The sequence below is a fragment of the Berghia stephanieae genome, chromosome 3 (genome assembly GCF_034508935.2).
Source record: "Berghia stephanieae isolate SIO BIC M18660-M18661 chromosome 3, UCSD_Bste_1.3, whole genome shotgun sequence".
Taxonomy (NCBI): domain Eukaryota; kingdom Metazoa; phylum Mollusca; class Gastropoda; order Nudibranchia; family Aeolidiidae; genus Berghia; species Berghia stephanieae.
The window spans coordinates 53733020-53755519 of NC_088362.1; the positions used below are offsets into that span (position 1 = coordinate 53733020).

Below are 22500 nucleotides of genomic sequence, written 5' to 3' on the forward strand. Positions count from 1 at the left end.
CCCTAACACAAGCCAACAGCAACCCAAGCTATCCTCTATCACGTGACCTTAGATCCGATGCTGCATACCGCTTGAGAGTCTTCACTATCCAGATCTCGTTCATGGTCACGTGAGAAGGCTATATCCGTTCGGGTTCGGCGTTCGGGTTCGGCGTTCGACCCGATTTCGTTAAAAGCCTAATGAGGCGAGGAGGCCGAATGTATAGATAGTTCAAAGATGACGTCACTCACGTCTTTGTTATTGTTTTTTGCAATCCGCGTTTATGAGTAATGCTCACTGAACTGTATTTACCCGACTATAAACGTTCATGGATACCCACAGTTTTGTGTGTTGGTCCGTTATACTTCCGGATGGCAATGTTATGAGCTTCTTAGCCAAGCGCATACTATCTATAAGGTATTGAACCATGGCCAAGAAGGTACCGGGTTTGAGCTCCACTGCAGGCACTTTCTTTTTTTTCTCTTTAGGCAAGATTATTAACTAATATTTGGACAACATGGGCGATTCCTGTTGACATCAGACATCTTGTTTGATTGACTATCTATAGAGAGTATGCGCTTGGCTAAGAAGCTCACAACGTTGCCATCCGGAAGTATAACGGCAAACACACAAAACTATGTGTAAACATGAAGTTTTATAGTCTGGTTAATACAGTTTAGTGAGAATTACTCATAAATATGGATGGCAAAAAATAATAACAAAGACCCGAGTGACAGCAACTTCGTTCTATATATAATATATATATATATATATATATATATATATATATATATATATATATATATATATATATACTATATTTACTCGTTATTGTGTCCTGGTAATTGAATTTTTATTAATCTCTCTCTCTCTCTCTCTCTCTCTCTCTCTCTCTCTCTCTCTATATATATATATATATATATATATATATATATATATATATATATATATATATATATATATTCCCTCATGGAATGCTAGGCGACGGAATCTCACGTTGGACAACATGGGTGATTCCTGTTGACATTAGCCCTTTGTTTGATGGATTATCTATAATATTCCTTCAATCATGAAATGCCAAGGCGACTGCATCTCACGATGCTTGGCCTGCCGCAAGGAAGCGCGTATTTATTTTTAATTTTTAACTTTAGAGTAGGGCAGTGGTGTCTTGTATGGAATTAATTGCTGTGAGGGACGATATGGACACGGCTTTGTCACATTTGTCACCACTAATGGATCACCGCCTTGTGGTGCTGGGGGTGTTTAAGTGAATGCACATCAAAGGGGCAAAGGTTAGCCGGTCGATCGTCACGAGACCCGAGCCATTTTCAGCCGCCTTGGTCGGACTGCCGGATGTAGCCGCCCGGACATAAAGGAACTAAATGACGATCCACCCCGGTATCCTAATGGCCTCAACCATTCCGGACACACATTACAATGGTATGACCAAATTTGTGAAAAAATGAGCTTTTATATAGCGCAATATCCACTAAACGAGCTCAGATAGTTTTACATGGGGTCCCTGGCCAACAGCAACTTTTAACAACAGCATAATCTAAAATGTATAACAATCGTCTCAAAACGATTTCAAGTCGGGGTGAACAGGATTTATAAAACTTCAATTAAAAGGACAATATTAAAACGGGTAAATATGGCTTATAAAGTGAAACAATATACAAATATGCAACGTCTCGACCTCTACCTTCGTCAGGCAGTAGTCGAGGCAGCCTGATTTTTTGGGATGTTTTTTTTTTCTTTTCTTTTTATCTTTGCTTTGTCTCGTCCTGTTCCATACACACTTTTTGAGATATTTAAAATACATAGTTGAAGACAATATTATAAAAACATTATTACATTTGTATAATAAAATTAAATTATGAAGGGAAAACGGCCGAATCGTCATCAATTTGTATATTGTTTCACTTTATGGGCCACGTTTACTCCTAATTATTTATTGGCTCATTTAGTCATTTTCAGCTCCAAATATATTTAAAAGATGATCATTTATATAGATCGAGGATCACGATAGCTCAGTTGGTAGAGCACTCGCTTCACATGCAAAGGGACCGAGATCGATCTCGGGTGCAGCCGGTTTACCTCAAATATCAGTCGATTAAAAAAAATAAACCCCTCAGAATGTCAAAAGTCTCAAACCTGAGACTTCTTGGTAGCATCTGTTATAAAAGTCATAGGTTTTAATATTTTTGACCAGATTAGAGCCATTTTAAACAATCAAGAATTGGTAGTGTTTTGCGCTGCTTTGTCGCCGTGTTGTATGCCGCTCACCTTCGGACCTGACCTTTGGTATGGCACCTTTGGACCTGACCGGTGGATTGACGCTCACCTTCGGACCTGACCTGTATGGCACCTTCGGACCTGACCTGTGGTATGACGCTCACCTTCGGACCTGACCTGTGGTATGACGCTCACCTTCGGACCTGACCTGTGGTATGACGCTCACCTTCGGACCTGACCTCTGGTATAACGCTCACCTTCGGACCTGACCTGTGGAATGACGCTCACCTTCGGACCTGACCTATGGAATGACGCTCACCTTCGGACCTGACCTGTGGAATGACGCTCACCTTCGGACCTGTCCTCTGGTATGACGCTCACCTTCGGACCTGACCTGTGGAATGACGCTCACCTTCGGACCTGTCCTCTGGTATGACGCTCACCTTCGGACCTGACCTGTGGAATGACGCTCACCTTCGGACCTGTCCTGGCCCGATTCCTGTTCTGAGCGCGTTAATAAAGTTCTTTACGCACATTCTCTCACCAACGCTGTAAAATTAGTACCTAGCACTTTGAAAAAAAAATGTAATGGCGCCTTACAGACGTAATCTTTCGTCCTACATGTTAAATGTTGCTATTGGTTTGGTACCCCTTCTGAAGCGCTTTGAGCTCATTTAGTGGATATTGCGCTATCTAAAAGCTCATTAAAAATAAATTTACTCACTTTCCTTGGCATCCGGCTGTTTGTCAACATCTTCCTCGTCTTTGAATTCTAAACGATTTGGGTATTTGGCATCTAAGGGTTCGTTATTGCCCTGCCTGTTGCAGTCTGATCGTTGACGGAGGCCATGGGTGATCCCTGGAAGTCGAATATCGAGGCGAGATGTGCCAGGGTTGGCGACCTAAAAATGAAATGCATTGATACATATGTGACCCCTCGTCTCAAAACGGTATTAAGTCGGGATGATTAAGATGCTGAAAATTGAATTTGTAGCCAGAAATATCATGCTTAAGTTGAGTTTATATGCTTTATAGAGGAGAAGGAATATCATATTTTATTGTGCTAAATACCAACGTTTCATATTTTTGACCAGTTTAACTATAATTTGACTTTTTAGCATCTGGTCCATCCCGACATAATACCGTTTTGAGACGGAGGGTCACATAATAAAAATGTTGTCAGTGACTTCTTTATAAGGTTAATGCATTTAGAATGCAACGTGTGGGACGAAACATTACGTCTGTAAGGCGCCATTACAATTTTTCCTCAACATGCTGTTAAAGGCTGGGTACTCATCTTACAGCTGGGTATGGTGAGAGAATGGGACAGCTTGGTTCAACGGGACGGGTCTTTGGTTCGTACCCTAAAGATAGCGAGTTCGACTACCCGACGCGCTGTGTGGCCTTGAACAAATCAACTCATCTTAGCTCACTTTGTGGCGTTACACTGCGGCTAACGCCGGGGTTATTCCAGTCTTACCTTGGAATAAATCCTGAAGAAAAATTTCCCCTTAAAGATGAATAAAAGGAATTTATTTTATTTATTTTTATTTATTTGTCACCGATTCTGTGCCTTAATCCAGACCTGCCTACTTGAAAAAAATTTAATTCGTAATTTTCAGGAGACAAACATTGTAGTCGCTTTAGTTAACTTTAAAAATAACCAATTAACACTCTCAATTGTTAAATTACACGTCAAAAACCTTACAATTATACATCAGGCATCTCATTTTACTTTCAATAAGTTTTAAGAACATAGAGATGCTGATAACGTAATAAGGAAATTGGAGCTAAAGTTTCGTAATTTTACGATGTTTTGGTAATAGTAGGCAGGTCTGTTTAATGGAAGCGATCTATATTCAGGTTTTTGTCCAACCGAGTCATCGATCACATGATTTGTTGATGTCCACCGATTGGAGGATACTTCTGCATAAATGGAAACACTCTGCTTAGTTTATATGAAAATTGTAAACATACCCATAGGTCAAGTTGGATGAACAAAATTACTTTTTGTATGTTGAATATTTCGAAAACTGTGAACACTTTTCATTATGTAGTCCATTTTCAACACATTTTGTAATGTGACCAATGGCATGAGCATCTTATGGTAAAATAACATCTATCGTCCCGATAGGGAACAAAAGTATGATGTCAAAAATCTGGTTCCAATCTCATTGGAAGTGTAAAACCACTCTTCCGAAGGACTGGATACATACCTTGTGTAATTGATCTTATAGTTTCATAGGGATGGCTCCTTATTTTCTAGACTAAATAAATGTTAGTCGCCAATAAATATCACCCATACTTGCTCTTATACGTCCCGTTTTCCTTATAATCTACCTATACATCCACTTACCAAAATAAGGTTAATTAAGATTGCTAATATTAGGAAAAAAGATTTTATTAATCTTAACAACGCCACTACCACATTATCTCATTCGTCTGTAGTGTTTCTTTCATTCAACCTGTTTTGTTCATAAAGGGGAAACCCGAAACGTTCATTTTATCTGTTTTCGTATATATATTAAATTGAATAAATTGAATGTAAGAGTAGTCCGAAAGGCTTTTGGAGATACGTAAACAGAAAGTTGAAAAGAAAACCAGGTGTTAGTGTTTTACTGAAAGATGATGGTACCAAGGTTACTTCGGATATAGATATAGCTAATGTTTTAAATAATTATTTTTCATCTGTGTTTGTTCAAGAAGACACTACAAATATACCAACGTTAAATGTTACAAATCAATTAAACGTCCCCGATTTTTATATTACACAAGAAGACATACTTGCAAAATTGTTGAATTTAGACGTGACTAAAAGCATGGGACCCGATTCCCTTCATCCCCGTTTACTGAAAGAAGTGGCCTTTGAAATATCACAGCCGCTATCAACAATATATAATAAGTCTCTTGAATCTGGTACCTTACCCATTGAATGGAAACAAGCCAATGTTACTGCCATTCATAAAAAGGGAAGCAAACTAGATGCTGCAAACTATAGACCCATCAGCTTAACATGCATACTCTGTAAGGTTATGGAGTCTATCTTGAAAGACCGAATAATGGACTTTCTTGAAAGTCATACGATGCTAAACGATAACCAGCATGGTTTTAGATCAAAGAGATCATGCATTACTCAACTTTTACAGGTGATGGAGGATTTTACCAAGTTAATTGATCGTGATCAATGCATTGATGTTGTTTATCTTGATTTCCGCAAGGCTTTTGATTCTGTACCTCATGAGAGATTATTCATTAAACTAAAAACATATGGATTTAAAGGGAATATATTTAACTGGATTAAAGACTTTCTTAATAATCGAATACAAAGGGTCATTGTCAATGGTGTGGGGTCGGATTTTAAGAATGTAATTAGCGGTGTACCCCAAGGAAGCGTATTGGGACCACTTTTATTTCTTTTATATATAAATGATTTACCATGTGGCATAAATTCAGCCTGCAAACTGTTTGCAGACGATACAAAGATCTATAGTACAACTGAACATCATAACATTCTACAAAATGATATATTTTCACTTTTCAAATGGTCTACAACATGGCATTTGGACTTTAATGTTTCGAAATGTAAAGTATTACATATAGGAAAAAATAATCCATGTCATAATTATTTAACCGATACTTCTATGTCAAATCTACTTTCCGTTGTGCCTTATGAAAAGGATGTGGGAGTTACTTTTGATTCACATTTGAATTTTGATTTACATATTGATAATTGTGTAAGCCGTGCAAACAGAATGATGGGAATAATATATAGAACCTTTATAAGTCTTGATAAAACCACATTTTTATATTTGTATAAATCGCTCGTTCGACCAATTCTAGAATACGGAAATTGCATCTGGAGCCCATTATATAAAAGACAATCTATTAGTATTGAAAGTGTACAGAGGAGAGCTACCAAAAAAATTTATACAATACAGTATTTATCTTATAAGGAAAGGTTAGAATTTCTTGACTTACCCAGTTTGAAATATAGAAGAATTCGTGGGGATTTAATTCAGGTTTATAGATTGGTACATGGTCTGGATAGGATAGACTTTTCTTATTTTTTTTCATATTCTAATATTACTTTTACTAGAGGGGACAAGTTTAAGATTTTTGTCTCTAGATGCAAAACAAACATAAGACAAAACTGGTTCGGTATTCGTATTGTTCAGAAATGGAACAGTTTGAAATTTGAAACAAAGAATGCAAAATCTATGGATTATTTCAAGGTGTTAGTAGACAGGGAATTATATGATGGGAGATTTATATATGACGAATAATACTTGTTTGCTCTGCTGTTGACATGGCTTTCAATCTTGTATGTATATATTATGCATTATTATATTATTATGGTTATCTTCTATACGCGTGTGTATGTGTGTGTGTGTGTGTGTGTGTGTGTGTGTGGTTGTGTGTGCGCTTTGCATGTCACGGTTAAAGATATATGTTTGTACACCACATGAGTACATTTAAGTTGAAATACTATCTTTACCACGTGTATCGTTATTGTAATATTTAACCAATAGATTTATGGCATTACTAATTAATATTAAGGGCATTCAAAGGATCTTATCCTATTTTGCCCTATACCACATGTTATGTTATGTTACATTCAATTTCACATTGTTATTTATCTCATAGTTAAGACATTATTGTGCACATCTAAATAAGATGCGTAGCCAGTTTTTGGCAGAAAAACCTCTAAGATTTCAATTTGTCGTTTATTTTGAACGGCTTGTTTTGAATAAAAGTTGAGCTCACTGTTTAAACAGCAATTTCCAACTTGTTCATTGATTCGGCCTGTCACCACTTTAAAAATAGTTATTTAAGGTTTGTTGCAAAAATTTACTCATTTTAAAATATATTTTGACAATCATGTTCTCTGCAAAAGCCATGCATTCTCATAGGGATTTATTTTTATTAATCTAAACATGATATTGTCGTCAATTAATTATATACCACCGACGTGCACTTATTTACAGGTCTGATCCTTGTGGGCTCATTGTTGTAATGGAAATCTAAAAAAAAAAATGAAGCAAAATATTGTCTATTACAATAATGTTAAACTAGGCCCTTAAGTGGGTTCGGATGTCAGACCTGCAAATATGATTACACGTCGTATACTACATATCGTATTGATTGTGAAAAAAACATCGTATTTAAGATTTTAGCCAGAAAACAGGTCATCCAATAAAGAAGTATTATTGGATTAAAATGACCTCATATTTGCGGAACACTCTCAAACCTGGGACTTCAATTTTATCAAACGTTTCATATACCTGTACTCAACGTGTGCAGGTATTATTATTATTATTATTATTATTATTATTATTATTATTATTATTATTATTATTATTATTATTATTATTATATTATTACATATTAATATTATTTGTTATAATTATTATCGTTATTATTATCTATTATTATTATTATTATTATTATTATTACTATTCTTTCTATTATTATTATTATTATTATTATTAATTATTATTATTATTATTATTATTATATTATTATTATTAATTATCGATCTTTTGATTCTATATGAAACCTATTCATTATTAGTCCTCCGAAGGACTGGTTCTCTACACACTTCCAAGGATTTTGGAACCGGAAGAGTAGAATCTAAGACGTCACGACTTCTCTGCCCTATTATTCATATCGGAGACACCCTTCTATGCGAATATGTCCATATTCACTTCCATATGATCGTTGGGTTGAAAAAAATCATGTAAGCGTTGAGAGCCTATCTGCTGTGTGTACAGATAGATGCTCATATAGATAGTATGCACTTGGCAAATAAGTTCACAACATTGCCATCCGGAAGTATAACTGGCCAACACACAAAACTGTGTCTAACTATGATCGTTTATAGTCTGGTTATGTTATTTTAGTAAGAATGACTCATAAACGCAGATGGCAAACAACAATAACAAAGACCTGAGTGAAGCCAACTTCGAACTATCTATTCTCATTATAGAATGCACTTATATATATATATATATATATATATATATATATATATATATATATATATATATATATATATATATATATATATATATATAATATATATTGGTTTTATGCAGTATAATATATATTATATATTATATATATATATATATAAGTGTGTGTATATAACATATATATATATATATATATATATATATATATATATATATATATATATATATATTATACTGCATAAAACGCAAATTTTTGTCTTTAAATAACCTAAAAAGATAATTGTAAATTTTTTAAACAAAGGTGGCTTGATTGTGGAAAATTCTCTTTGAGACGGACACGTTCATCTTTTTTTTTTCATATATTACAGGCTGTAGGAAAATGTCCTCCGATGAGCTGAGTTCTGAACCTCGATTCGACGACAGTGACGATGAAGGGGAAGACAGCCACAGCAATGACGACGATGTTGATGATGGAGAGCACAAAGAGGATTATGACAAAGATGAAAGAGACAAGAAAAAAGAAGATGACCAATCCTCTGTATCAACTCTCGAATTTTTAAATCTATTTAATAAATTTAGTCGTGAGACCGACACACTTCCCCGGAAAGCGCAATCAGCAACAAAACCGCTTATGTCCGAACCAATAACTCCAGCACAAGAAGAGGATGAAGATGAAGATGTGATCAAGGAATTATTTTACAACACTTTTGTTGAAAATGGACCCAGTGGGCTTGGGATCATGGACGCCTTGCAAATTTCTGTCGTGCTTGAAGAGATGAGTGATCAGCTGGATATCATAGGGATGTCTATCGATGCTCCACAGGTAGATCTCAGGTCAAGGGAATCTGTGGCTTACGACCAAGCTGTACATAGACCAAAAGTTACAATACCCGCTGAATTTGATCCCTATAGCAACAGTTTGTTTAAGGAGAAATACATTCTCCGTCAACATTACTCGACAGTGGCGGCTCGTCGAATCGAACAAATGTGCACAATAACACCCGTTGAGAATATGAGGAAAAGGCTGACTAAAGTTTTGCGTGAATTTGGAATTGGCAGATTTAGCGTGAAAGGAAAGGTTCAGTCAGAGAGAACTCAAATGAATATCATACTGGACAACGTTTCAACAGAACTCATCCAGAATTGTACTTTCAATACGTTGGTTGGAGCTGTTGATCAAGAGAAGGAAAAATACGAAGGAATGAAGGAAAAGTTAGAGAGGAGTATGAAGGATTCAGACTACATTACTGAATCCAAGAAAATAATCAAGAGGCTTCGTGCAGAAAAAAGGAAAGCACATAAAGAGATGCAAAACAAGATGTGGGAGTTTGAAGACAACAGGCAGGAGTTACTGAAAAGAAAGGAGTTGGAGTATTTGTACGTTAATCACAATGCAGTCATGACCAAAGCCCGTATGAAAAAGATGTGTGCGAAAGCCGAAAAAAATATGGATGATTTAATGGAAAGAAATGTGATGAAGCGGGACCGCTACGAATATGTGCACTTCTTGATGCTAGACACAATATACAAAAAATATAAAGAAGTTCAACGGCGTTTGGAATACTGGGTAGACAAATATGAACGTGACAGAGACGCTCTGCAAGCTTCATTGGACCAGATGAAAGCGGACAGGGCCAGGGATCTGGCGAGAATGGAGTGGCTCAAAGCGATGATCACAGACTACGAACAGGTCGCCATAGATGACCGACGAATCAAGCAGATTGAGGCAGACCGGCTGAAAATGGAGAAACTTAAGAACAAAAAAGCCACAAAAATTCAGGCATGGTGGAGGGGAGAGATGTACAGGAAAGAGCTTGGTCCATGGAACCCCAAGAACATAGAAAGGAAGGCAAAGATGAAAGGGTCGAAGAAGACTAAATGATTCCTCGTGATGAAAACGTTCCTTATCTATGTCGTAATAGTCTTCTTCTTCTTCTTCTTCTTCTTCTTCTTCTTCTTCTTCTTCTTCTTCTTCTTCTTCTTCTTCTTCTTCTTCTTCTTCTTCTTCTTCTTCTTCTTCTTCTTCTTCTTCTTCTTTCTTCTTCTTTTCTTCTCTTCTTCTTCTTCTTCTTCTTCTTCTCTCTCTCATCATCATCATCATCATCATCATCATCTCTTCTTCTTCTTCTTCTTCTTCTTCTTCTTCTTCTTCTTCTTCTTCTTCTTCTTCTTCTTCTTTTCTTCTTTCTTCTTTCTTCTTCTTCTTCTTCTCTTCATTATTATTATTATTATTATTATTATTATTATTATTATTATTATTATTATTATTATTATTATTATTATTATTATTATTATTATTATTATTATTATTATATTTCAGCTTATCCCGCATTTTGCAGGGTTGCCATAATGAATGCCCCTTCTCGATGCATCTCGGTTCATAGCATCATCTTCCTCCAGGTCCAGTTCTTTCATATCGTCCTTTACCCCAACCAACCATCTAGTCATGAATGAATGAAACCAAATATATTATGTCGTAATAGTAATGTTTTTTTTTAATATATCACGCATCTTGGAAAAAGTAAACTTGATATCGTTATTTGTTGTTCGTTTTTAAATTTTGATACAACTTTGCATGCGCAACTGTAAATTTATAGATAAGTATTTCACACATTTCAAGTGGGAAATTGCTTTTAGACAGTGGATAAAACTGTAGTTATACTTTACCAACACTCGGATTCTTTTTCTCTTTTTTATTAATAGGTTCAAATCAACTAAAAATGTAGAAAACCATTAGCTAGTTCGAAGATGACGTCACTCATGTCTTTGTTATTGTTTTTTTTTTTGCCATCCGCGTTTATGAGTAATGCTCACTGAACTGTATTAACCCGATTATAAACGTTCATGGATACACACAGTTTTGTGTGTTGGTCCGTTATACTTCCGGGTGGCAATGTTATGAGCTTCTTAGCCAAGCGCATACTATCTATAGGAGTACTAATGATATCGAATAGTTAGAATACTCATAACATCCGCCAGCTGGATATAAAAAACGTGCCAACACATAAAACAATGCGTAACCTTTGTAACCTTTTTGTTTATAGTCTGATCATACTATTTGGTGACAACTACTCATAAAAATAGCTGGCTAAAAACAATAACAAAGACTTGAGTGATGTCAATTTCATTCTATCTATAATAGATATATCTATTGCTTTTGGGATGTAAAATTGGTCCTTATTTTGATCTGAACTTTCACTTCAATATAATAAAACCCGGCAAGAAGAAGAAGAAGAAGAAGAAGAAGAAGAAGAAGAAGAAGAAGAAGAAGAAGAAGAAGAAGAAGAAGAAGAAGAAGAAGAAGAAGAAGAAGAAGAAGAACGAACAGAAGAGAAGAAGAGAGAGAGAGAGAGAGAGAGAGAGAGAGAGAGAGAGAGAGAGAGAGAGAGAAGAGAGAGAAAGAAAGAAAGAGAGAAAGAGAGAGAAAGAAAGAAAGAAAGAGAGAGAGAGAGAGAGAGAGAGAGAGAGAGAGAGAGAGAGAGAGAGAGAGAAGGAGAAAAATAGTCTAATCGGGCAAATTCATATTTTCAAGTATATAATAACAAAACAAATTCATATCTATTACTTTATGTCTCAATGACCTCAACAAACATATTGGTTGACAACATTGCGCTCCGTGAAAATAACAATAGAAAAATTCCAATCTAGAAAGCACATTTCAATGATAATACCAGCTTAATGCGCTTCTCAATGCGTCATTTATTTCCTTGGCAGCCTATCTAGAATCAAAAGGACAAACTAAGGACAAACGACGTGCTTGGGAGGTCAGTTACCATAGCCTTGGTAAACTTATAGCCTGAGACACAAACCATAAAATGTGTCACTGTAATTCGCCACGACCAACCATTAAAAGAAAGTGAACAACGAACGGTATTCAATAGTTCCACCAATGAAATTTTTTGTTTCTTTGAACACTACTAACGACAACTTACTTTTCTATTCTTCTTCTCTTTTTTGCCAATTGTTGTCTTGTATTGTGACGTAAATTTAAACTTTAAAAGAGTCGTCAGCATTCTTATGGCACGATATCTACTAAACGAGATCAAAGCGCTCTAAAGGGGTCCCTCGCCAACAGCAGCAGATCTGCTTAATATGTAGGACGAGACAAGAGGCGTTTTAGGTGATATTACATTTTTTCCGACAGACAACACTTAACTGCCAGGTACTCCTTTTACACCCGAGTACGGTAAGAGAACGTGAGTAAAGAGACTTTTCCAAGGACGCAACAACTATTCACCGCTCAGAGCTAACGAGAATTCAACCAGGACCATGCAACCGGATGTGAGAGTCATACCACTAGACCACCACATAGTGAAGTGTCAGGCCAAACAAAGGCCGCGCAATTAACTTACCCGTTCATTCAAGGCATACAGCTTGTTAGTGAGGTCACGGCCAATGATAGTCTTCATGACAGCCGCTAGGTACGGTTCTTTGACCAACATGTATTCCAGTGACTGGCGAGGCCAGAATAGGTAACGACACATGCTGGAGGCAACAATGGACACCTGTTTTTAAATATATATATATATATATATATATATATATATATATATATATATATATATATATATATATATATATATATATGATATACAATAAAATATACAAAAAGTAAAGCTTGCCCCCATTAAAGAAAAACAACAACAACAACAACAACAACAACAACAACAAAAACAACAACAACAACAAACTTTCTCGACTTTGGGACTGAGTCTCAAACATTTTGATTGTTGTCAGACTTATTGCCCAGGTACCACGTGTACATACATTTAGGTCTGACATTTGAACGCAATGGGATTCAATAGTCTGATGTCACGTCCGCCTAGCAACGAGCAGCTTGGTTCTAAACAAAGAGACTCGGTACTTTTTATTCTTCCATGCTGGCTAGAACTTTTTTCTGTTGTCAGAATGTATAAAAGTCAAAACATGAACAGATTTATAATGTTTCTCTCCTCTGGATACACTTTTATGCTCGTCGAAGTATTTCATAAGGTCGTCCGCCATTGTTCAGATAGTTGAGAACCAGTTACTAAGTTACAATGCGTCATTACGAGGGAAGTGACGTCACGACTGTTGAGGCCTATTATGGGTCTAGTTTAACATTGTTGTAATGGATAATATTTTGCGTTAACTTTTGAGATTTCCATTACAACAATGATCCCATAATTAATTGGGATATCAGACCTGCTGCAAATAAGTGCACGTCGAAGATGAAGATGCTGAACACTATAAAAATGTCTCTGTCGTCGATCTATACTTTAGTAATATATTTATGTTTATATTGTTTTTTTTGTTGTTAGCTGAAGAAGGGGTTTGAGCTCTAAACTTTCCATGTTTGGTTTTCTGTTCTTTTTAAAAAACTGATATAATGTTCATTTTTGTTTTAAAAAAACAATTGAGCTTTATATAGCGCAATATCCACTAAATGTGCTCAAAGCGCTTTACAAGGGGTCCCTGGTCAACAGCAACATTTAACATGTAGGACGGGACATGATGCCTGTTAGGCGATAATACAATTTTTCGGACAAAGACAACGATGTTAACGGCCAAGTACTCATTTTACACCTGAGTCGGGCAGAGAATGTGATTAAAGAGCCTTTTCCAAGGACTCAACTATGCGCCGAGCAGGACCTTCCGATCCGAAAGCGAGTGTCATACCACTAGACCACATAGCCGCACATGTACATTTTACACCAAATTAAGGATGGTCTCATTATTGATTTGTGGTACTAGATAGTACCAATGTTCAGCTTCATAGTGTCGACTCCCCGCCTCGTTGTGTGGCCCTGAGCAAGCCACCTCGCCCTAGCTCACTTTTTGCGCTGCACTGCGGCTGACACCTGGGTTGTTCCAGTCTTCCTTTGGAATAGACGCTAAAGACAAATTTCCCCTTGGAGATGAATAAAGGGAATTTTATTTTATTTTATATCTTTTATTTATTTTAAGGCCATAAAAGCATCAATGTCAGTGTATTTTGAATTTAAAAAATAATTGTGGCCTTACGCCACGACATCATAAGATATCGTCGCCTCGGCATTCCACGAAGGAATATACGAGTAGATAACTCATCAAACAAGATGTCTGATGTCAACAGGAATCACCCATGTTGTCCAAAGTGAGCATATTGGGGGTTAACCACTTCGCCCCCCCCCCTCCCCCCCACCCCCCAATTTGAATAAGTAGGAGAGTAAATGCCAAATCAAAGGTAAAGTTGAAGACTCTTTGTCCATTCTTTGGAGTCTCACCTGGAACTTTTCATCTCCTGTAGCGGTGGATTCAAACTCCGGTGAGTCGATGAACTGTTTGCTGGATATGGTATGGAGCAGGCTGCGATTGCTGTAAGCGTGCATGCTGGAGTAAAAGTGTGGAAATGTTGTTCAGGTGAAAATAGTATCGATGGGACTTTTTAAAATCAATCCCGTCACTTGACTGAAATATTGTTCACTAATATCTACATGTAAGATTTTAAAAAAGCAAAAGCAAAATCCATTCTTCTTGTTCTTTTCAATCCATGATGTCTTTGACTCATTTATTATTTCACTCATTTATTCATTCATTTATTTAGTCATTCACTCATTCATACACTCATTCATTTATTCATTCATTCATTCATTAAATAGTACTTTCCTCCTCAATCATGTCGGATGACCAATTGGAAACTGGTCAAAGTGTTTGTTGAAATCGGATTCGGTTCCTTTCAAAACGGAAATTCCGACTCGTCCCTGAGTCGTTAACCAATCAAAATGATAGCTGCTGATTGGATTTTCAAAGTGAGTTTTTTATACGTGTGACGTCAGATTCATGACAGATCTCAAACAAACCATTTTGTTATTTCCGGTGTTCAAAGTCGATACCGAATGGAACAACGATTGACTGCACAGAATAATCCGTCTGCTCCGATACAGCCGTGAAGTGTAGATATCTATATACTTCAAGTCCAACTAAGTTTGCTCAGACATATAGTGATGAATAGTACCTTGAACTTTGGGAAGTTTTTTTGTTATTTCGATTCGGGTATCGGATATTGAATACGAGATCAATCAGCTATCTGATTATATCTCGATATTTCTGGGAAAAAAAAGAAGAAAAACGTGTTGAAATATTCTCACGAGGACGCTTAAGTAGCAATCTACTCAAATGGTGAGAAAAAAATCTATAGATGCAATAAACGTATTTAATTCTATGAAAATTGTGTAAAAATTACCTTGTGATTCTGCTCAGAAATTTATTGATCCTTGGTATCTTGAACTTTGATAAGATTTTGGTTATTTCGATACAGGTACGTACACGGACATTGAATACGAAATCGGATATCCGGTTACATGTCTATGTTTGAAAAAAAAACTGTTGAAAAATCGTAATTAGGACGTTTAAGTATCAAATTCATCAAATAGTGGGAAATACCTCTAGATGCAATTAACGTATTTGATTTTATTGAAAGTGTGTAAATAATACTATTTTTAGAATCTGCTTTGCATCCATTCTAAAATCCGGATACTCTGTAAACAGTAGGATAATCGATGACTGGTTTGGCTTTTGAAGCCGACATCATCATCCATCGTGACGTGTACTCTTGAGCACGTTGCCAGTCAGCTGTTTCCACGAATCACGATCCTTTGCGGTGCGCATGAACTCTGCGTTGATTTTTAAATCACTTTTGGCCATTCTTAGGTTAATCAAATATGTCATTTTCTGTCGTTCTCTCGCTCTCTTTCCTTAGATCATCCCAGATGTAACCAACTTTTCTTCTCCACGCATGTCCCAGACATCGTAACTGCCTCTTTCTGATGGTATCTATCAATATTTTTTCCTTTTCTCACCTTCACCAACACTTCCTCGTTCGTATACTTGTCTGTTCATGATAACCTCAACATTCTTCTATTCATTCACATCTCAAATGTCTCTAACCTTCTAGTAGAAGCCGACATAAATGTATAAAAAAGATTTGGCCAAATAACTCGTCCTTCAAATGCGACGTCCCGGGTTTGAGATTTTTGCCAAGATAATGGTCATTTAAATCGATATATATTTGAAGGACATTTTTTTGGCCTAATTTTTGAATACAAGTTTTTCTAGAGTACGCCTGTTAACTGATTGATTAAGGCAAACAAAAAGTTATGAAAATAACATTAATTTTTAGATATTCCCATGTAATGCATTATTCATATTTTGAGTTGTTTACAACATTTAAAAAACTCGCTTTAAATATTTTCCTACTTTTCAAATGTTGTGGAGACAACATATCACAATGGATGCGTCCAACGTGTACTTATCTGTATAGATAGATACACGTCGGATGAATACATATTCGATTCAATTAGCAGTTTGTTATAGGATATCGACACGAGCGTAACGAAATGCATTCGATGTAACAAATCGTTGACTTGCTATTCTTGATTCATTTTGCTGAATGCAAAAGTATAAAAAATATTCTTTAGAAGCAATAAAGCCACTGGAGCCCGAGTTTATCCCGATTTCTATAAAGTGAAACGGACAAAAGCAATTGCTTTCTTTCCTTTGAATAGGTGCTACTCTATTTAACACTACTTTCCGCCAGATCTAACAGAACCAGCTACCCGAACACTGCTGGATTGAAAGAGGGATCAGAAAACTTCTCGACTGCAGTCGTAATCTATTTTTGACTCTTTACATGTGAATCGACTGCTATCACCCATGATGTAAACGTATACTTTTTCTAAACATATGTTCTTTTTTATTTATTTGTACGTTATCTTTATCATCAAATAAATAAATAATCCATTCCCATCCAGTCATTGCTTGAGGGATTTTTCTCATAAACAAAATCACACAAAATGGGTTAATCAGTTATCCATTATTATCACTGATATGAGATTTATTCAGAAATGTAAACATGTTTTCAATGATATTGTGTTGTCATCCATCATATCTGCAGACCTACAGAATATATCATCTTTGTGATTCCGTGGGTCCTCAGGCATGATTGACGACATAATGCAATTTAGAATAAAACAACAGAATATGTATACAATTCCCAATGCATCTCATTCCAGTGATAATGGCTAAGTGGCTTTGTTACGTCCTAAGTTGCAATACTTTTATCATATTTTGTTGTTGTTAAATTGAATTCGTATCATTTTTCCATCAACACTTGTCTTAACGTAATATGTTATGTTTCATATCACTGTAAAGCGTTTAGGGCTTGTGACAACGGGGTAAAGCGCTATATAAATGCCATTTATTATTATTATTATTATTATTATTATTATTATTATTATTATTATTATTATGTTTAACGCATCCATCGCTGTATTTATCTATTCTCTCTTATCTCCATCATTCTATACAAAACATTCTGAATTACAACAATATATCTATCTGTCTATCAACCCACTCGTTTTGCCATCTCACCATTCTTCCAACCACCTACCCATTAACTCATCCATCACTGTGACAATTAACTCGTTCTTATCTCCATCAACATTACGTGCAAAACATTCTGGGTTACACACATCAGTCTATCCATCCATCAACTCACTTGTTTTTCCATCTATGTGATCTTATGGTATGAAACTCTCCTTCAAACCGGAAGGTCCATGGTTTGAATCCCGATCTGAGAAAATCATAGTTGAGTCCTTGGAAAAAGCTTTTTACTCACATTCTCTAACCGAACTCAGGTGTAAAATGAGTAACGGGGTGTTATAACCGTTGTCTCTGTCGGGAGAAAAAATGTAACACGGATATTCGGTTCAATTTTCAGCACTTTAATTGTCTCGACATAATATGTTTTGAGTCGATTGGCACTATTTATCTTTATTGGCTTTCCCTGTTACTGATCATCAGTCCATTTATTCGTGCAGCTGTTGAATACTTACGTGCCACTGATGAGCAGTCCCAGTTTATCAGTCCTAGTCACAGATTGTGTAGCGTAGGTTTCCCCCTCGTGTAAAGTGACCAGAAAACAGAATTCGGGACACATCAATTTTCTGTACAACTGTCTGCATAGACATATCAACACAAAAGGATTTAGTTATCAATAATAGAAGAGAGCAAAGTAGAAGACAAAAAAGGTTTAAATTTATCAAATTAATAAGTTTCAAAATTTGCTTTGAATGTGATATCTAACGCGTTTTATGAGGTCTTGTGGTATGACACTCGTCTGCGGACCGGAAGGTCCAGAGGAGTTCGAGTACGCTCTGAACACGCACAGTTGCTTCCTTGAAAAAGTCTCTTTACTCACGTTCGCTCATCAAACTCACGTCCGCTCATCAAACTCACGTTCGCTCATCAAACTCACGTTCGCTCATCAAACTCACGTTCGCTCATCAAACAAAACCGTTAAGAGCGTTGTCTCTGTCGAAAAAGAATTGAAATATCGCCTACCAAGATTCATGTCTCGTCCTGAATGTTAAGTACAGTGGGACGAGTCATGGCGCCTGTTTGGCGATATTACATTTTTTAAACTTTGATATGTTAACGGCATTTTACACCTGAGTCAGATGAGAGAATGTGAGTAAAGAACCTTTTCCAAGGACGCAATTATGCGATGCTCAGAACAGGACTCGAACCCTCCTGGAACTTCCGATCCGAAGGCAATTGTCATACCACTAGAACACAAAGCCGCACCAACTTAATATATGTGGCCCATTATGTCGAATGACAAAGATGCTGAAAATGGAATTTAGAGTCAGACATATCACTTGGAGTGAGTTTGAACAGCTTGTGTTGAGGAGAATGAATATAGACGGTCTAGTATTTTAGAACGACAAAACCCCAACATTTCATATTTATTTTGACCAGGTAGGATTTAATTTGACCTTTAGCATCTATTTCTGTCCCTGTTACATGTAAAATTGTATTTTTATAATATATATATATATATATATATATATATATATATATATATATATATGTATATATATATATATATATATATATATATATGTGTATATATATATATATATATATACTTGCATATCAATATGTTTAGGCATGTTGCTGATATTTGTATGTCATGTTTTCATGTTTCTTTTTATACTCGAGATTGTATTGTAAAGCGAATTGAACCCTCCAACGCGAATATAACGCTAAATAAGCGCAATTTATTATTATTATTATTATTATTATTATTATTATTATTATTATTATTATTATTATTATTATTATATAGTAGTAGTAGTAGTAGTAGTAGTAGTAGTAGTAGTAGTAGTAGTAGTAGTAGTAGTCTTATTATCTATCGTTTGGAGATGAAGGATCACATAGCATATTCAACTCTATTGACATACCTGGAGACCCGTAAAGGCATAAAAAGGGAGACGTAAACATCTTCCAGCTCGTCACAGAACTTGACAGACCTGATGCTGTACATGAGTGAGAAGGTCTGGATCCCGTTCAGGAGAAGACATGCAAAGTTCCAGAAGAAGAAATCCGGGGCGCATAGAATGACCCAGGACCAGATACACATCAGAAGGAAACCTGAAATTGTTTACCTTTGTTTGATCATTCTGGTTGTTGAAAAAAAACCCAACACAAAACCAAAACCAAAACCCCCCCCCAAAAAAAAACAACCAAAAAACAAAAAAAAAACAAAAACAAAACAAAACAAGACAAAAACCAGCAACAAAGACCAAATAGAACAAAAACAAAGAGAAAAACAAAACAAAACATACATAGAGAAACGGGAAAAAAAGGAAAGAACAAAACAAAAGATAAGTTGTTTTGTTTTGTTTTTTAATCCCGCGGCTTTTGTATAGGACAATGTCCATTAAATGTATTCAGTGAGCGTTACAAAGCGTCCACAGCCAACATGAGGACGGGATATCAATAAGACCTCCTTACAATTATTTTTTGACAGGCACAAGGCTGCTAATGGCAAGGTGCTCATTTTACACTTGGGTATGGTAAGAGAATGCGAGTAAAGAGTCATTGCACCGCTACAGAAGGATTTGAATCGTAGATTGGTTAGAAGCTGAGCGGGATTTTTAAAAACCCCCAAGACCACAAAGTCGTTTTATGGTGGTTGATCATTACAATTCGTTTATAGACTTCAGCTGAAAATGGATGTATCGAAATGTAACACTATGTCATAAACACTTTGTATTTTATATACAGGACTTTCACGTTAAGTTGTTAAGTATATCGATTCCCCAAACTCAATCTCATCATCATCATCATCATCATCATCATCATCATCATTACATCATCATCATCATCATCATCATCATCATCATCATCATCATCATCATCATCATCATCATCATCATCATTACATCATCATCATCACCATCATCATCATCATCATCATCATCACCATCATCATCATCATCATCATCATCATCATCATCATCATCATCATCACCATCATCATCATCATCAACATCATCGTCATCATCAAAATTCGTTTAAGGCAATTTTTCAATAAAAGGTATATTTTTAAAAAATCATAAAAAATCCAATCACCATTATTAACACCACCTTCAGCAACATAATACTCAACTAATTCATATTATAACTATCACCAACCAGTCGAAGTCAAAAGTAGAAAAACGATTGTGTTGACATGCCTATACTAATCACGACCAACCTATAAACAAAAATCCGTGCAAGAGCAAAGCTCCGTAATTCGAATTTGGTATCAAAAGTCCCAGACACAGCATGCCATTGGCCAGATGGTAAATCACGTGGTTTGTCGGCTGCCATGAGTTGCACAACACTAGTGCATCCATTTCGACGTTTGCAAACACTCAGTTCTGCGTACTCTCTAACGGTCGATTGTTTTTACTGACTTCAATAGGACTGAGAAGTCGTGACTACGTCCCACCTTTCTTCAGTTCCGGTTCAAAACTCCTTGGAGGTGTGTATTCAGGCCTCTGGAGTGAATAGTGAATAATGAATAGGTTTACATATTGAATCACAATATGGCATAACTATTTTTGTAGCGAAATTTTTGGGCAGGTTCCTATAACTATAGGTCGTAAAAGAGCGAGGATGGATGATCTTTATTGACGACCAGCATTTATTTAGGCTAGAAAATAATTCTGAAACTAGACGATCAGTTAGAAAAGGTATGTGACCAGTGCTCTGGAAGACTGGTTTTACACTTCCAATGAGAACCAGAATTTTGACATCACGTTTTTGTTTACTATTCTAAAAAAAAAATTATACAAACTTAGTTGAGCCTAGTGCTAATGTGTTCAAAATATCATAATGGGTAAATGTCGAACATTTTATACAGCCACAAAGATAGCTAGATAGAAGGGCCTTCAGTGACATGAATTGGTCTTTTTTGTGCCATAAGGCTCATGGAACAATTCGGTTCTATACTGTTAAACAGACAGTAGCAATATTTGACCAGAAAGTAAAATTCCCAAGTTCTAACTAACCCAACTACCCAATCTTTGCTGGCCGACCAAGGGAAAGTCAGAAAAAAAATTGGTTTTACTCTTGATCTTTACCAGTCCATTTGTTTGTGAGGCGAATATTCTAACATGGAACAACCGGGACACCCCAGGGACAAAAGCTTTTAAGGTTGAGTTGAACTAAGTTCGTTTCTACAAATTACCTAAGGCTCTTCCGGATGTCTATATTATTATTCTTAAATCGAGACGGTTGAATAGATTTATAAACTGTAGGTCTGATCATTCAAAAAAAGTGTGGAGCGGGCGCTGGATAGCTCAGTATGTTGTGCGACCTGTCACTGCCCCCCCCCCCCTCTCTCTCTCTCTCTCTCTCTCTCTCTTATATATATATATATATATATATATATATATATATTCTCTCTCCCTCTCCTCTCTCTCTCTCTCTCTCTCTCTCTCTCTCGGCCAGGCGGAGGGTGTCGTGTCAATTAGATCCTGAGTTTGACACTAACCCCCTACCTTTTTATTCTCTGTTTTCATCTTGCACTTCTCCATACCCTATTTTTCTCATCAGGTCAGATCATTCAATATTTAAATAAAATGACTTTTCAGTATCGTATTCATCCCGAAATAACATCCAGAGAGATTCGCCTAAAAAAGAGGCGTCCGTCTAAAACTCAACGAATCAGTTTTCTCAACTGGCTTCTGTGTCAGATTAATAGCTGGAAAATAATATGTGTTTCTCAAAAGCAAATTTATTCAACATTGAGGGAAACGTTTTCTAATTTTTCTTTAAAAATCTAAATTTTATTCGGATAGACGTTGTCTTTTTGGGTAAGTGATTCGCAGCTGGGAAACATTTTGAAAAACAAACAGATGTCGTTCGGGATTAGATTCCGAGTCTTGAAGTGCTACGTGTGGCCAATCTTGTTATACGGATGCGAAAGCTGGACTACAAATGCAGAAACACAAAAGAACAT

General features: G+C 36.1%; 2 protein-coding genes across 2 annotated transcripts in view; one reads left to right on the top strand and one right to left on the bottom strand.

Annotated features, from left to right (window-relative positions):
- Positions 1-22500, bottom strand: part of LOC144969589 (popeye domain-containing protein 3-like) — a 92779-nt gene that overhangs the window by 64151 nt on the left and 6128 nt on the right. Inside the window, exons 2-7 of the mRNA XM_078908735.1 lie at positions 20749-21034; positions 19451-19640; positions 18041-18163; positions 14432-14537; positions 12539-12691; positions 2939-3116 (exon numbers count right to left, since the gene is read on the bottom strand). Coding sequence (XP_078764861.1) covers positions 2939-3116; positions 12539-12691; positions 14432-14537; positions 18041-18163; positions 19451-19640; positions 20749-20890 — 892 coding nt within the window. The 5' untranslated portion in view covers positions 20891-21034. The remainder of the gene's footprint in view (positions 1-2938; positions 3117-12538; positions 12692-14431; positions 14538-18040; positions 18164-19450; positions 19641-20748; positions 21035-22500) is intronic.
- LOC144969588 (dynein regulatory complex protein 9-like) lies at positions 6946-10212 on the top strand. The gene is made up of 2 exons (XM_078908734.1): positions 6946-7047; positions 8555-10212. The coding sequence occupies exon 2, from the start codon at positions 8566-8568 to the stop codon at positions 10066-10068; it is 1503 nt and encodes a 500-aa protein (XP_078764860.1). The 5' UTR covers positions 6946-7047; positions 8555-8565; the 3' UTR covers positions 10069-10212.

What these genes read in the sequence shown, in the direction of transcription:
- LOC144969588 (XM_078908734.1), top strand. Translation starts at nt 8,566, where the DNA reads ATGTCCTCCGATGAGCTGAGTTCTGAACCTCGATTCGACGACAGTGAC.